At 42.4% G+C, this 16,862-nt stretch overlaps 1 protein-coding gene across 1 annotated transcript in view; it reads right to left on the bottom strand.

The window, feature by feature from the left end:
• Positions 1–7,935: 7,935 nt before the first annotated feature.
• Positions 7,936–16,862, bottom strand: part of UMODL1 (uromodulin like 1) — a 49,543-nt gene continuing 40,616 nt past the window's right edge. Inside the window, exons 18-20 of the mRNA XM_042032709.1 lie at positions 14,329–14,416; positions 11,587–11,794; positions 7,936–10,052 (exon numbers count right to left, since the gene is read on the bottom strand). Of these exons, the coding sequence (XP_041888643.1) occupies positions 11,607–11,794; positions 14,329–14,416 (276 nt within the window). The 3' untranslated portion in view covers positions 7,936–10,052; positions 11,587–11,606. The remainder of the gene's footprint in view (positions 10,053–11,586; positions 11,795–14,328; positions 14,417–16,862) is intronic.

Raw genomic sequence — 16,862 nt, 5'->3', positions numbered from 1 at the left:
TCATTATCTGACTGGAAAAACGTATTTTCTATCCTAGGCTGGTCTTCTCTCCACTAAGCAATTGATGCAAAGATATTCTTGCAGGATTCCAGAAAGGACTCACTCTTATCCCATGAAGGCTGAGATCTGGCTCTTCGTGGCTGGCTCTTCAAACTCCCTTAAAATCCCAAAGCTTCCTCCTTTCTCCAAGTAAAGAATACCTTTGATTTTCTGTATATAAAATAATAAAACCAAGGAGAGTTCTGGTTTTGTTTAAATTTACCACCCAAACTCTGGCTTCTTGACACCATGAGTGGGTTCATCTTGCTGGGATAGTGAATTTACCAGCTACACTTCAGCCTTGTGACAACCCAGTATTACAGTTTTTCAAAGTATTTTCAGCCAAACAATTGTTGGCTGAAGAGGGAGAGGAGTCTACCCCAGGTGAAAGGGGGAAAGAGGTGAACAGGAAGAGTTTTGAATGAGCAGAAATGAAAAAGCAGTTTTCAGTAGTGATGCAATCACACAGTAAGATACCTCAAAAAGGCACGCCTATAATGCAGCTCTAATTAAGAAAGTTTCTGTTGCCCTTCTAGCTGGTCAAAACTGGGTAAAAAATGCAGAGGGGAAGGACAGAAATAATGACACACCTCATTTATGCCTGTCCTTGACTTGTCCCCCCAACCTGGGGAAATTCCCTGCAGCAATGTGAGGAGAGAGCCAACAGCTTCACCAGATGGTTATCAACAGAAACTGGAACTATAAAAAGAGTAATTACGTCATCTGTAAGGATCAGTTACAAATAAATTCATCATTGCATATAAATAAGGGAAAGTACAAAGTGCAAGCTCATGCACCTCTGTGAATGCAGTAGTTGGAAGAGCTAAAATATTGCCCACATGCATCAGGTCTCAAATCCTCGTTAGGCCATGGGTTGCATTCCAGACAGGTCATGGACAGATGAGCAGGAATGTCTCCTGAGAGTGTACTCAGGTATATTCCTGAGAGTAGATTCAAGTGCACAGCAGAGAAAAAGCTACAGGAAGGAAGACTTGCACTACCCTTTCTCTCCAAGCTTTGGGCCTTCACTGCTACCAGAGGTCATCCTGTGAGCTACAGAGGGCTGCATTTCCTCTTTGAGTTCAACCCATCTGACCACGAATTCTCAGATCGTGCCACTGGCTGCAATTAGAGATGAGTTATTTCATGGAATCATAGAATGGTTCGGTTGGAAGGGACCTTAAAGATCATTTTGTTCCAACTCCCTGCCATGGGCCGGGACAACTTCCACTATCCCAGATTGGTCAGAGCCCCCTCCAACCTCATCTTGAATACTTCCAGGGATGAGGCATCCACAGCTTCTCTGGGCAACCTGTGACAGGGACTCACCACCCTCACAGGGAAGAATTTCTTCCTAATATCCAATCTAAACCAACTTTCCTTCCCTTTGAAGCCATTCCTGCTTGTCCTATCACTACATGCTCCTATATAAAGTCTATTTGCTCAGTTGGGTGACTCAAGCCACAGAACAGGATCTGTATTACAAAAGCCATTTCCACGTGAAGAAACATAGAAATAACTGAGTATCCAGTTCTATAAAGAAAGTGATATGGCTTTTGATCTCTATGGGAATGTGTCATTTTCCACTGGGCAAAGAAAGAGAAAACCACAGGCAATGTGTGTTAACCAGATAAAAGTACACAGCGAGTAGCAACAAACTGTGAAAAACTGAATTATTGTATATGTTGCTGTTTTAAAGGGAGCACTTGAGAAAGGTGTGGAGGAATGAGTAAAAAAATTCTGTGCTGTGGTCAGAACCACCTGCACAGACTTGAGAGGGAGTTACAGGTCAGGCATCTCTGGAAGAATGCTCTTTATATGTTTTGTGTGTGATCTCTTGATCACACGTGCATTTCTTGTGCACGACTCCATAACTCTCTTTGTCAGCTAAAACCACACATTGAGAATTTACATATATCTGTGGTACAAAAGAATATGACATACAGTGTGCAGTAATAAATGCATTCTGCCAAGACATAGACAGTCATTGAGCTTTAAAATACGGCAGAAATTCTAATATTTTGAGAAGTTTGAATGTGAAATATAAGTATGGTCACAACAGGAAAAAGTAACCCTACCAAAACCCAAACCTTTTATTGCTTGCCTGTAAAAAAATGTAGGAACCTGTGGTATTCTTGGGACATGCTTTCAAACTACTTTGAACAGTTATTTATATGTCTTCTTCTGCTTGGTAGATAAACAGGAATAATTTGCCAGATTGCTAAAGAGTTCTCACTGCAGAATGAAATACTGTACTGAGAATGAAACAACAGTTTCGTTTCAGATGCTGAGCAGCTTCCACCTTCTGCTGGGAAGGAAAGTCCATCAGTGCCAAATCATGTGACAAGGAAGAAATGTGACAGAAGCACTTTGTCCATGTGTAACTCAGTGCTGGCTCACCTTGGCATGTGTAGTACAGCTGCCTGCCCCTGGTTTTGTGATCATGAAATCTGTGAAAGAAAAGGAGGAAATTGACTTTGCAATGTCACACAACAGGGCAAGAATTAAACATAGGAGATTAGTTTTAGGACTTAGAATCATAAAATGATTTGTGTTGGAAGAGACCATAAAAATCACCTATTTCCAGCCTCCTGCCATGGGCAGGAACATCTTCCACTAGGACAGGTTTCTGAGAGCCCTGTCCAACCTGGCCTTGGGCACTTCCAGGGATGGGGCAGCCACAGCTTCTCTGGGCATTCTCTGCCAGGGCCTCACCACCCTCACAGTATCCTCTGCCTGCCTTGGGTGCTCCCCTACCACTGGCACCTGCACATGGCAAAGCAATGGCAGGGTTAGGGAAAAAAACCCCAAACCCAAACCCTGTTGGCAGGAGGGAAAACATTTTCTGTGTGAAAAGTTAGAGGAAGAGTTGCCCTCTCCCTTCACCACTCACTGCCAGCCCAGGGGTCAGGGGCTGGATGGCTGATCCTCAACCAGGGCATCTCCAGGAGGAAGGTGTGTTTTATCAGGTGTGACCTCAGAGGAAGGTGTTTTATCAGCTGCCAGATTCCTGGTCTCTGCCAGTTCAAATCCCTCTGAGTGTTCAAAACAGCTGCTTACAACTGTGAAGGGCTGTTTCTGGGGACTGCAGATCCTCTCCTAGCAAAGCAGAGGCCAAAGGCACCGCTCTGAGTTCCCAGGAGAGAGCTCAGAGCACTGGGAAACAGGTACACAAAATTAACTCACCTGGTTGTGCTGAGTGAATTGGTCAAGGCTGCGTTGGCTGGCAAAATGCAATAAAACCTTCCATGAGATTTTATTTGGACATATTAATAATGTAAGGTTGGTTTGCAAGGACACCATGAAGCACTTATTAACTCCAGCAGCAGTAATTGCAGATTTTGTGTGTAACTAGACACTTGCAAGTGAGTAAACCTGTGTCACTCGATGTGCAGAGCGTGGCTAAGGGATTCTGTCAGATGTAGGCTAGCAGGGTCCCTCTGACTCCCCGAGGAAGTGCTAAAATAGATCTGTTTGTGTCTTTATGGAGACTGGGAAAGAAAACAAACTCCAAGCAAGTGTCTTTAGAACACAGATACAATTTGTTCAGCTGACAGTCACTAATACCTGTTCTGAAGCAAACAAAAGCTGTACAATCACAGAAACAAGTTAAGGCCTTGTTTCATCCTTTATGGTATCTCCTGCTTCATCCATCATCTGCCAAACGCAGCAGGAATTCCAGTAAGAAGCTGCCATGAAGACTTAACCTCAAATATCAGTAACTTGCACAAAGGGAGGTTGTATTTTCACTCAGCACCCCACTTTCAAAAAGCCCAGGCACCATCACATTAACCTCAAATTGCATCTCTTACACTTAATTTTGAATTTCCTTGAAAAAGTTGAGCAGATGCCTGCACATGCCTGAATGAAGGCTGCTGTAAGGCAAATGTGTGTCACATCTTGCTTTCAGTGACAAGTGCCTGAGGCACTCACAGCAGCTGAATGGATCTGAGTGGCACTGGTGCTTTGCTGGGGAACTCAAAGCAAAGGAGCAAAGGACCACCACACCAAGACATGGCACAAGTATCAGTTGCTCATATGAAGGGGAAGACACTTCCATTTGTGGTCACAACAAAAGAAGGCAGTAAATCAGTAGCTTAGGCTACCCCAGGTGTTCCTTTCTCTGGCGTGTATGACTTTATTCCATGAAAATCCCAGTATCAGTTTAAGAAATAAAATGTTGGGGGAAGTGCTAGAAATAACAAACCTGTAAGATGCTAAATATGTATTTTCTCAGGGAGGCCACACAGCCTCCAGTGGTCTGTAGAGGGAGTACCAGAAGAGGTACATAAGAACATAAGAAATACATTATCTTTGGCAGTATTCTCTCATAAGAGAATTCTAGGATACAGGACAACCAAGATACAGGACAAGGACACAGCCTGGACATGCTGGCATACTGACTTTGGCTCTCTTAGAAGTCAGGTGAGAGTTGGATGCCCTTCCAGGGAAGAGGCTAAACTTTACAAGATCGTGCTTCTCATAGATCTTTCAGAAAACAGAGGTGCCTTTCTCTTGTTCAAGAATTTGATGTCACAGCTGTAGCCAAACAAATGAAAAGGAGGAGAGCAGGTAGTCAATTAAATGCTAACAGGTAGTCAAATAAATGCCAAGAAACTCAGGAAATTTGTGGCAGTATCTACCATTTCCTGTGACTAAGCTGATTTTTATATGGGCTTCAAAATACAATCTCAAACAACTTATCAGCTGAAAATCTTGCTGGGTCAATAGAAACATGCCCAGAAGCAAATAGCATCTTGTTCAGCTGTAACTCCTGACGTTTCCTTACAGACACAGACAAAGGTGTGGCCCCAGAGCTGCTTGGTAAAAATTAAAGTTGGATTCAGTAAACATGACGTTCTGAATTCCAGTTCCTCCATATTTCCACTTTTATGGCTGAGTAACCCAGTGGACAACTTTGCTCACTGGGCAGGTATGATACAGAGCACAACTAAATGTGCTGGAACAAGGCTGAGAATGCTATTCATATGTAACAGTCAGTAATTAGCCTCTCAAGGTTGGCACTAGAACAAACACAAGACCCTTCTGTCTCCATGTACCAATAACAGCTGTATTTGTTCAAAATATTGCTGTGAACCCCTTCCTTCATCTTTTCAAATTGCCAGATGCCAAAGGCAGCTAATAAATGAGAGGACTGTTTGTGGCCAGTGTTCTGTATCAAAGCTCCAGACACTCTGAGAGGCAAAGCCAGACATTTCCTGAGTGGATTTGCAGCATTTCAGTATTACTGAGCATAAGCCATGAGGAATCCACACTGTCTGTAGTGTTACTAGCTGCCAGCCCATTCCCAAGGATGTGGTGATATTGTTTGCAGGAATGATTATACCTAAATGAAAATTCTACCCAAATGACTCTGTCAGGAAGGCAGCCTCTTCCTGGAATTCAGAGTCACCTTCACAGTCCTGGAGGAAGAAAGGTTTTTGGGATGGATTTGTGCCAGCCTGCTGAGAATGCCGCTCCTCACATCCTACCGAAACCTGTCTGATCTGCTTCCAAATACCAGTGAAAGTAACTCCTTAATGCCACCATACCTGGAGGTCCCAAGAACTCCTCAATGCTTATATCAACTTTCTCCTTGGATTTTCCCAAAGGCTCCATCCAGGTGAGGAAAGAGTAAAAAGTCCCCTGCAGCAATTTGCCAAACATTCACTGCATCAGTAATAAACTAATCAAAGCTTATTTTCTCTTCTCATTTTCCTCAGGTTCTGGTCCCCCTCAGAGTTACCTGCAGCAAAACCAGACACCAGACATCTCAAAGAAAAGCCACTGCCAAATGATTGTGTTCTTTATGGGCTTAAACAGAAATAGTGTGGAAGAGAAATGCCACGTCCCTTTTGAAATTGATTACTTCTGTAGCAAAGCAGGAAAAGCAGAAAATCACTGTTTAAATAGAGGTTTATTACCTCAACTGTTCCTACAAATACTTGTAATTTTCCAGAAGGTATTAAATATTTTTATATGTGAGAAAATTACCTAGGGAAAAAACACTTTTACTAATATTTCCTCTGTAAGGTCAGGGAGAGGGAAAGGGAAATACTGCACTGTAAAATTGCAGTATTCCTAAATGTGCTGAACTTTCTCTAACACACACCTAAACACACAAAAAGGTAGTTTGATAAAACTGGTATTTTCCCTTACAGTTATTATTTCAACAAATCCAGTTTCTAGGCAGAAACACTCATTTACCCTGACCATCCCAATTCCTTTAGCCTTCATCACAGATAGGATGGAGCACCAGCTGATTTTAAGGGAATATTGTGAGTGGATGTTTTGAGATCCATTGCAAGCACTACACCAGTGTTTTATTAGTGAAACTTCCACACAGAATTTGAACTTCATTGCTCTGATCTTTTCCTTTCCATCTCCAAATATTCTTGCTTTTTCTCAATTCTTCTTTTACATTTGTGCTATGATTGTTTTTAGTGTATAAATCTTTGTGTTAGGTCTCTGAAACTCTTCTTTCTGTGGATTTCAGAGGGAAAATCACCGGGGAAAGAAGGGCAGGAGAGGCAGGGAAGGGAATTTTCTACCTGTGGATCAGGGAAGCCATTAGGCGGCTCTCTGCTCTAGGCTTTGACTAAATCATAGCCAACATCATGGTTTTAGCTCACTTGCAGCCAAACTTTCTCAGTTCCTTTAACTTGTTTCCTTCCGCAGCCTGCAAGAAAACTCTCCAAACAGGCATTAAAAACCAGTCTTGTTTATATTTTAATGGATGAGGAAATTTTCCAATTATCTCAGCTTTTTCCCAACCCCACTGGGGCCAGAATTTGGCAGCATTATGATATGGGGGAAAGGAATAGTGATGTTTTGCATCAGGTGTCAGCAGTGTTGTGTTCTCAGTGAGCAATGGGGACATTGGACACGCACACCACTGGCCTGAAGTGGTTCTTAGGAAACAGTGTGAGAAGTCAAAACTAAATCTTCATTTCTATGTATTTTTCATCCATTGTTTTAAATAATTATTTAGAGCCAGTGCTTCGTTGAAAGAACAAAATATGGGCAATGCCAGATTGGAAAGGGGAAAAAGCAGCACAGGATCTGAAAGCAATCCATGACACTCTTGGAATGCAACAAGGGTAATTTCTTAATCCAGGTGATAGTGCGAAAAGAGAGGAAGCATTACTACACCCGTTGCTTACCAGCATAGATAAAATAAATGTTGGGGGCTTTGTTTATATTTAATTATGTTTATATGTTTATATATTTATTTAGTTACATTTATGTTTTTAAATGGTAGAGATGTCAATATTGGCAGCAGCCTGGGCTGCAGTGACAACGCCCTCGTGGGTTTCACAAGTCTGAGGTATATGGGCCAGGCAAAGAGTCAGAACATTGAATTTTAGAAGAGCAAACTTGCAGTTATTTAAGGAATCAGTGGATGGGACCCCCTGGACAACTTCCTTCAGGGATAAAGGAGCTGTCCAGAGCTGTCCACTCTTTAAGAACCTATTTCTGCAAGCAAAGAACACTCAATTCTTCTTTTGGAGCACCTGTCAGAACTGTGCAAGTTAAACACCTAGGGAGGCTGGTGTGACAGTAGCTTCAGATTGAATCACCACGTCGTTGCAATGCATTGCAATAAATTGGACTGGGAACATTAAATATTCATTTGGTTGTCTGCTAAAAAGCATGAAAAAGTATGTTTACCCTTTGTAAAGATGAAGAAAGAGACCCTTAGGAAGTACATGTACGTAGTTGTTGGTAACTACAGTCCACTGGGGTTTGGATAAGGTCCTGTGTCATGTTTTCAGTGATGTCTGAACATTATATTGATACTTGAATGGTTCAGAAGCTGCCACAGCCACCAAGAGCATCATCCTAATACCTGTGACTAAATCACACAGGAAAACATAACAGCACAGAAGTCAACAATAAGTTACAAGACTGCTTTTATTAAGATACCAAAATTCCTATAAATAGACTCAGATACAAATAGCAGTTTCTACTGAGCATGCAAGGTATCAAATACAAGCAACTGGTTCACATTTAATCCTGAGGAATAGTGCTCAGCTTTTGTAAATGGCACAGCTCCACCAAAATAAACAGGCAGATCTCTCATCCTGTCACCTCCAAGAAGTTCAGGATTGTAAGTACTAAAAACTAGAAAAATATTTATAGTAAAATAGCTGATCCTGTCACTGACTGCAGAAGGCAAACACAGGTCACATTTGACAGCAAGCTGAGCAAGAGTTAAGAGACTCCCACATAACAAGAACTAATGGTTTTGTTGTTGCCCAAAGAAGTTGTGGACTCTCCACCCCTGGAAGAGTCCAAGGCCAGGCTGGATGGGGCTCTGAGCAACCTGGGATAGTGGAAGGTGTCCCATGGGATGGTTTTTAAGGTCCCTTCCAACCCAAACCATTCTATGATTCCACGTTCATCAGACTAAGACTGAGAAGATAATTTACAGTTTCACCCCTTGCAACTAAATGGATTTTTGGTTTTTTAGATCGGGATCTGGTAACTCTTATTTCCACAAGGAAAAGGCAAGTCAGTGTCTTACTCCTTACAGAGTCCCTTGAGTCTAAAGCAGAATGCAAATGATTACTCTGAAATTTATTGATGTATTTAAAAGGTATATATAAAAGCTCTAAATTCAATCACTACAACCTTTTGCAAAATGTGGAAGTCTTTTACCCAGTAATCTTACTACCTAATAGAAATTGGACTAGGAAGATAGAAAAGCCACTTTCTTGTGCTATTCTGTACCAAAAAATCAGCACTTAATGCTATGCCCACTAGAAACATTCATGGCTTCAAGCTAAGGACCAATTCCCACTAAGAGTTAGTTATAATGGTGTCCACTGAGCTTAAGGAGGAATTAGTTTGTCTATAAATTACTGAGTTAGATGTGACCCAGGCACAGCAGATTATCACTGTGTAGGAGGAGTGAGTGCAGCAAACAGAACCAAGGGGTGGTGGGACAGGTTACTGACTCCTCTTCACCCCCCATCTTCCAACACACTCGCTGAGGTGGAGATTTGGGGCAGCAGGGAAGAGCAGCCCAGGAAAGAGCCCTGCAGGAGATGCTGACTGCATGGAAGAGATTTTTGCTCCAGTTTATCCAGCTGAACAGACTGTGGTTGTACCCAATGGACCATGTAAACTGAGCCTGTGCTGCTGCACTGGTGGTCTTGCAGCCAGGAAAAACCCAGGTCAAATTTATAACTCTTTGTTTGCAATTGGAGAGCTCTCTCTTAGGTGGGCAGCACTGTGTGGCCTGACTGCACAATCATTAGGGTCTAATTAAGCAGAATACACAGGTACCAATTGATTTATCTGGAAAAACATGAGCTGCCAGCAACAAAAATAGTTTCTTTTTTCTTTTCTTTCTCTTCCACTGAGTCTTTGTCAATTACAGAATGAATAAAATTTAAAAACTCATGCTGAAGGACACCCTGAGTAGGTTAAGCCCCAGATCCACAGTGGCTTTTCCTTACTTGGTGGCAAATCCAATGCTTGTTTCCCATCTTCTGTATACTTAAGGCGTTGCACAATTAGGTCTTCAACGCTGTTGCAGCTCAAAGTTTCAACCTCACCCTAAGTAAATAGCGAGTTACAAACTGAAAAAGAGATCTTTATGGGGGTTTGCTGATTTACTTTCTCTAATATCTATGGAAACATGCAGCTTGTCAATATTAATGGCACAAGTGATGCTAACATGGGCACATAGTGATGTGTCACAGTGAGAAGACAGATCTTGGAACTTGAAGAGAGAACCAGAGGTCTTTGTTTTCTTCCCTTCTATTTTATCCATGGACAAACTACCAAAATTCACTTCAACCTGGAGCTGTTGTCACAAAGAGTTCTTAGGACACCAGGGAAGAACCAGATTGCTAAGAAAAAAGAAGTGGAGGGGGGGAAAGGGGGTATAGGAACCTTTTATATATGACATTAATTTGGAAAAGTCAGTGTTGTGTAGAGCAAGGAGAGCCAAATGTTGAGTGAAGACAAACTTCAGTTCTCCATGTGATGAGACATGATCCCCACTAGGAAAAAAAATAAAAATCAAATTAATCAGGATTGAGACAGGTGATCAACTACCTTCCAAAGACAGTAAATACAGAGGAAAGAAGAGCTGAGCAGCTCCAGCTCCTAAAAGGAGCCGTTAGCTGAGACTCCAACATGATGTATAAGCGTTATGAGCCTGCTAATTCCTTTATGCTACAATCTCTTTGCACAACTCCAGAATTCCCATTACTATGAGGTATTACTCAGGAGAGCAGAACGATGAATGCAGGAGGAGCCATTCTTGCCTCTGGGGAGAGACTCAGAGGTTTCATGTGTAGGTTTTAATTTAATGAACCTCGATATGCCCTTTATGCTGGGTTTTGGCTCCATGGTGGGATTTGTATCCCTGATGGAACTACAGCTGCTGGAGTTGTACCAAGGAGTCCCAGGTACCTTCCCTTGGGACTCCTGACACATCCAGCCCTTGGGAAGCCACCAGAGCATCACCCTCACCTGTAGCCATCTCCCAGGAGCTGCCCCGAGATGGATAAGAGGGTGGTCTGTGGGATGAAAGACAGGGAAATACAGCTAAATGTGACTATTCAAGATTTACAAGCAGGAAGCTGGGACAGCATTCCCTGCCCTTTCCCTGTGGTGTATATAAAACATTATTGAAATGAAATATCTGCAAATGCCATCGTGATGAATCCAGGGCATTGTCCTGTGTGAGGCCAGCACCAGGGAAGGGTCACTGACTAACTAACTCTGGAAATAATGGCAAATGAGCCCGGGAGCAGAGTCCGACCCACAGCAAACATCCTTGAGCTGTGAAGTAGCGTTAGGTGTTGTTTTTCAGCCTGCCAGCTTTCTCACTTCTCTCTCTTCCTCTTAAAGACACAAGCATGCAAATGATGGTGAGCTGCCAGAGCACACTAATTTTACAGAAAAAGTGCTGAATCCTGTGGTATCCTGGAAAAGTGTTGAATTCCCAGGTTTCAGAGGCAGAAATGTGGCAGTGGTTAAGTCTCCTCAGAGCCGTCTTTTCAGACTCTCTGCAGGCACACGTAAGCACTGCTTATGCATCATCAATATTTCAAGCTCTCTATATTTAACATCCCACTACTTTCTCAAAAAATCTCAAAAAATAATAATTAAATCCCAGCTTTTGCAGAAAGGGATAACTTCTGAAGAAAAATTTATAAAGAGAGTGGTAAAGTTTCTCTCCTTTATTATACTAATCACTGGTTTAAACCCAAAAATTATATGGGGTTTTTTTTGTGGAAATGCTTATTGGTGTTTTCTAAAGTGATGTGCCATTTACTCAGACTGAGATCAAAGCCATGAAGGAAGATGAAGGACACAGTGCTGTCTTCCTCCTCTTACAGTCTGCAGTATTTGAAAACAGGGAAGAACAGCAGGAATTTCTTTCTTACTTATATGGCCTTTACCCACAGCAAAAAGGACAGCAGGTTCAAACACTCTCAAAATAAGGATGATCATCTACAAGTATTTCACCATTTCAGGAAGAGATAAACAGGTAAGAAATGTAACTGATCATAGTTCAGTACTTACATGTGGTAATCTGTGAATCACTAATCATAGAACACTTGGTAGCTGAAGTTGTCAGACTTGATCCTGAAGTTGTATCTTCCCATCTTTCGCTGGTACTGGAAAATGAGAAGGGTCACAACTCCCAGCACAAAACCAAACACAGCAAGGGCTATGAGGATGGTGTACCAAATTCCCATTCCAGCCTTCTTCTCTCTCTTCATACCAGATGCTAAAAAAAATAATAATTAAAAAAAAAAAAAATTAAAAAAATCAAGAGGTGAAAGAAAAAAGCTTCGAAATTCCTAAATCTTTTACTGGGGAGAGAAACAGTTGCCTACAAGTTGGCCAACATGCCAGTACAGAACTGTGCTACAGAAGTGTATCAGCCTTCTGGGGAGGGTGATTCTCTTGGAAAGGGTGTGAGAACAGTCCCTGTTCTCTTTTTGCATACAAGTGTAGAGTCCTTGCAGACATGTGTGATCTTCAGCTAAAATAAGAATTAAAGAATCAGCGCTGGTGACTTTTTGAAATGCTGCCTTACCTTCAGAAGGACTTTAGAGGTGAAGCATTCTCCTACCTTAGTCCTGCCTCTATCCATCTATGATCATACAAATGACTGGATTTGCTTTTATCATATATGTAACTGCTCTTCAAACACAGAGTATTGGGGGAAGGATTCTCTCTGTGTGCTGGGTCTCTAAGCTCCCAGCTGAGCCAGCAGAGGTGTGGCTGGGGTGGTCACTGGAGTCACCCTGGCTTGGTCACCACGGGTTCCACTCTGCACCTGAGCAGTTATTTAGAGCCAACTGCACAGCCCAAAGTTGTCTGCAGTGTCTGCACAAGTCTGGCAGACAGGGCACAGGACCTGCAGGAGACCTGTGCTCTGCTGGAATAGCACCCAGACTCCGAGGGGGAGGAAAGAACAAACACCAAGTGCCCCAGTGTGGGCAAGAGTCAAGTCCCACGTTGCCAACTGCCTCCCAAGGCACCACAGACCACAGGCAGAAAGTGTTCTCCTGGTTCCCTTTTAGCCACTTCCATATGTTTGTCCAAATCTGCAAGCAGAAACCCCTCTCCCTTTTTCATTGTGCCTCTCTTCATGTTTGTGCAAGTTCTTGTAATTCCTTCTTGCAAAGGCTCGATGCACCTACAAAAACATGCATTTGTTTGCTTACATTTTCAGGACAGCACTTGTTTTGCCAGGCACTTGTGTGGTGCCTGAGGTACACAGAAAACAAATACCACTGTACACATGCCTACAATTAGGAACAAGATTTGTGGCCAAAGGGCACTGCTAGCAACCACAGAGGTCAGTAAGAGCAGTGTCCAAGCTTACATAACACCCAGGGCATCATTCTAAGACAGGGCAAAGCAGTGCTGTGTAATATATTTAGTCTTATTTCTGAATTTCAGCATAAAACAAAGGAATAAAGCAGAACATGCACAGTGGAAATGGCAGCCTGTAGCCAGACACAGACAGAACAGGCCCTCCTGAGGATGTGGAACAGTGGCTTTTGCTGTAACATGTGACCAGGTGTTGGCAGAGCAGGTAAAGCTTTTTCATGTTTCACTGCAGCAGTTACACCTGTTTTACCTGACATCATAATTCACGTTGTCTCCTTCAGCACAGAGATGTAGATCACTTAAAATGTGGTGTGAGTATCCAAATTGGACACAGGACACAGCAGCCAGTAGTGCTACCTTTGCCTAGAAATCAACATAGTACAACCCAAATAAAGCTCCCCTCACCAGAGGCCCTTTAGGCAAATGGCCATTTTTCAAAATTAGAAATGCATCAGGATCTCCAGCAAAAATGGGAGTGAGAGCTACTTGTTGTAAGAGCTAAACAAAGAAAGCTGCATTAATTACTTTTTTTTTTAATAACTAATTCAGAAATGAGCACTGAGGGCCTATTTGAACAGACCGTGTAATGGAAGAAAAATACATTCTTTTAAGTCAGAGTCAGTTCCTAGGTCCAAAAGAACATTATGAACTGTCTACTCACGGTAGCCACATGTTAAGACTCTGATACTGGTGAGCCAAAACACTCTCAGTGAGTGTTTTATGTTAATAAGTTATAAATGTAAAGCTGGAGGGGACCAAATGACTGAAAACATGAGAGACCTCAGGTGCCCTGGAAAGCATCACTCAGATTAAATGCAGAAAAGGCAGGTGCATAACAAATTAGACCGTGCTTGTCCATAGTGCTGCTGTTTGCCCTCAATTAACCTGTGCTGCACCAAATTAACCAAAGGTGCTGTGCATCAGCTGGGCTCTGCCACTTCCCCTCACCGTGGTAATGAAGTCAATACCAGGGAGCCAAAGGAAACACAACAATGAAATCTTTTACATCCTCCGATCTGGGACTTCAGAGCCCAAAATAATCGCAGGCTAACAGCAGTGTAAACACTTGGAAAACCGATTGCAATCTGAAAGATCGATGCTGCTTTCACACTTCACAATTGAAATAATTGTTTCATTTTGTGGTTGTTGCACTTGCTACCCTGTGCAAACAGCTACACAAAGGCACTTTATCTTCCCTTCTACATTCCCTTGACAGGCTGACAGTCCCTGCTCCGAGGAGGGCACGTGCTTCTCCACGCTGCCACATGGCTCCAGCAGGAATGCCTGCTCCCAAGGAATAGAGAGGGGCAGAAAAACCTTGTGTATCACAGGCCTTCAGGTTCCTTTGCCAGTACAAAATAATCTTGGCATGATAGTTATGCTGTGCCCCCCCTTTTGAGGCATCTGTTCGCAACTCACCAGCTGATTTACACAGGGGTCCCCAGGATGTTCTGTGCAGGGCGATGGTTTCTCCAGCCTTCAGGAGTCGAGCCCTTGCATGGCATCTCTGCAATGATCAATTCAAACTCCAAAAAGTCATGTGGCTTACTAATTAAAAATACAAAGCCTTCTGATGAGCTTGCGAAAGCCCAGTGCTACTCTCACCATCGGGCTTTTGTTTCTTAATGTTATGCTCTGTTAAACTGAAATTAGCATCAAAAGGAAGTCCAAAAGAAATGGCATCAGGGAAAAATCAGTATAAAATCTGTAATTAATCACACTGGAACACACTGCTGTGAACAGACATTTCGCACAGACAACCTTTTCATTAACTTTCTGTTTATTTTAGAGAAATCTTATGGGAGAATAAATTTATCACTAATGCCAGGGTTTTGTAAGCACTTTTGTTTGGATGTTTCTCCTGCCCATGGCAGGCACAGCAGATACTGCAACCAGCACCAGCAAAAGCAGCAGCAGCTTTCAGACCCTGACGAGCCACATGTCATTCTGAAGCTACCCACAACTTCAGTGACATGGGAACAACTAATCTGGGAACTGCAAGTCTGGAGTCCCTGTCCTGTGGGATGTTGGGGGTCAGCTGCTTTAGCTCTGTGTGAACAGCACTTGCACATGCATTTTTTGCACACTTCCTTTTTTTGTTTGCTACCTTATCGTTTTAAGTTGCAGCCTAAAGGTCTCTGATGGGAGCCAAAACCTACTGGCATTATTCAAAAGACACTTTTGAATAATGGATACTGGAAGGGCAAAAAATCCCCAGAGAAACTGCAGCATCATACCACGATCAGCAAAACCAGCGGGTGTCTTACCGGCTTGTGTACTCAAGAATGTCTCACCAGTGTTACCTGTCTGGCACTGGAAAACCTCTACAATCCACTGCCAGCAACAGTGCCTGGGTCAGCCCCCAGAAAAATACCCATGGGGTTATTTATAACTTTGGCCTGCCCTCAAATAGCTTTCCCAGGTAGGTGGGTCTGTTAGAGAACACATTTATGGAGTTGCTCCCTGATGACAATGATTTTTTGGTTCCACATGGCCATGGAGCAGCCACGTTCCACCAAACATCTGCATGGTGGTGGCACATCCCTCCTCTTCCCATTCAAAGTCATGTTTCTTACTCATTTCTTACAACTCTTCAACTTGTCTATTTTTTTAGCTCTAAACTTTAGAGCACCTTACTCTCTTCCACAGAGAAAACAAAGAATAAATAGACTAAGAGGAAATAATACAAGATGTAAGTCTCAATTTTGTGGGTAAAGAGCTGCATGAACTAAACCTGCCCTGAATGAAGTCAGTCTTCCCCAGAGTAACAGATAAGAAGGTCAGATGCCAGACTCAGGGCACTTTCCCAGCCATTTTTACATTATTTACAAATATCCTCCGTTCTTGCTCATCTTCCTTGATCTTTGCATCTTCTGCAGCTCCTCTCCCCTTCTTTGGAAAGCCGTTGCTCACCCTGTGTAGATGTGCCTGGTGCTTGTCTTTCCCTCATCACAGTTTAACCTCAATCTAAGACGCTGAATTCACTGACTTTTCATAGGGGTAAATTTTACATAGGAGAAAGAACAATGCATCATATATATTTATATTCATACTCAGCTGCAAAAACTGGAGCCATCTTACCATTGTCAGTCATGTTTCCTGTCCCTACTTTTTTTGGTTGTTTTTTTTTTTTTTTTAAATCTGGAGGAAGCCTTATACTTTGAGAAAGGAAACAAGCATCTTCTAGTAGCCTTTTTTAATCTTTTACGAAGAGATCATTTGCTTTATAATTGGTTTGAACTGTGTTATTTAGAGCTAGAGGAAAGTGTTAAACAATGGGGGAACACCAAACTGCTAATGAAAACATCCTTGATAGAAAAAAAGCCAGGAAGGTTGGCAGAGGAAGAGGAGAATTCTCAAGTGTCTGCTAGTAAGAAAAAAAAGCCACCAGTAAAACATATTTTTTCTTACTTCTATGTTAGCAACACATTTTTAGATAAAGTTGTGTATCACTTACTTGGAAAAGAAACAAAGCAATGCTTTGTAGCACAGACAATTAAAAACTGCAGTTCTTATCAGGACGTGGCTTGGTTTATTGCTTTAAAAAGTACTCAGGCTTTAAAAAGCCATAGTAAACTCTATTAAAGTCACAGCCCTAGAAACTTAAAGACACTGAGCTTCCTTTCCTGGCACCTAAACTCTCAGCTGAAGAAGCAAATCTGCAAAGGGAAAAAAAAAAAGACAGAAAAATGTATAAATTTACTCAGACATTCTTCTGACACCGCTACTCTGGGAGTTCCTATTTTATGACACATCCATCTCAGCTGATACTTTTCCAACCAGCCTAATTTCATGGCTTTTTAGTCATCCCTTTGTGCAGAGGTGAAAGGTCCAGTTCTCGGGTTCCCCAGCTCTGTGCAAGCTCCATGCTTTTATCTAGGAGGATGAGGAACGGGAAGGAAGACTGATACTTCCATATGGCTGCAGTGTTTCCCCACTCCTCTCTGCTCTCA

This window comes from Corvus kubaryi, unplaced genomic scaffold (genome assembly GCF_017639235.1).
Source record: "Corvus kubaryi isolate FWS band 111438036 unplaced genomic scaffold, C.kubaryi_AGA036_p1.0 133, whole genome shotgun sequence".
NCBI classification, from domain to species: domain Eukaryota; kingdom Metazoa; phylum Chordata; class Aves; order Passeriformes; family Corvidae; genus Corvus; species Corvus kubaryi.
This window is presented reverse-complemented; position numbering and strand designations above follow the sequence as displayed.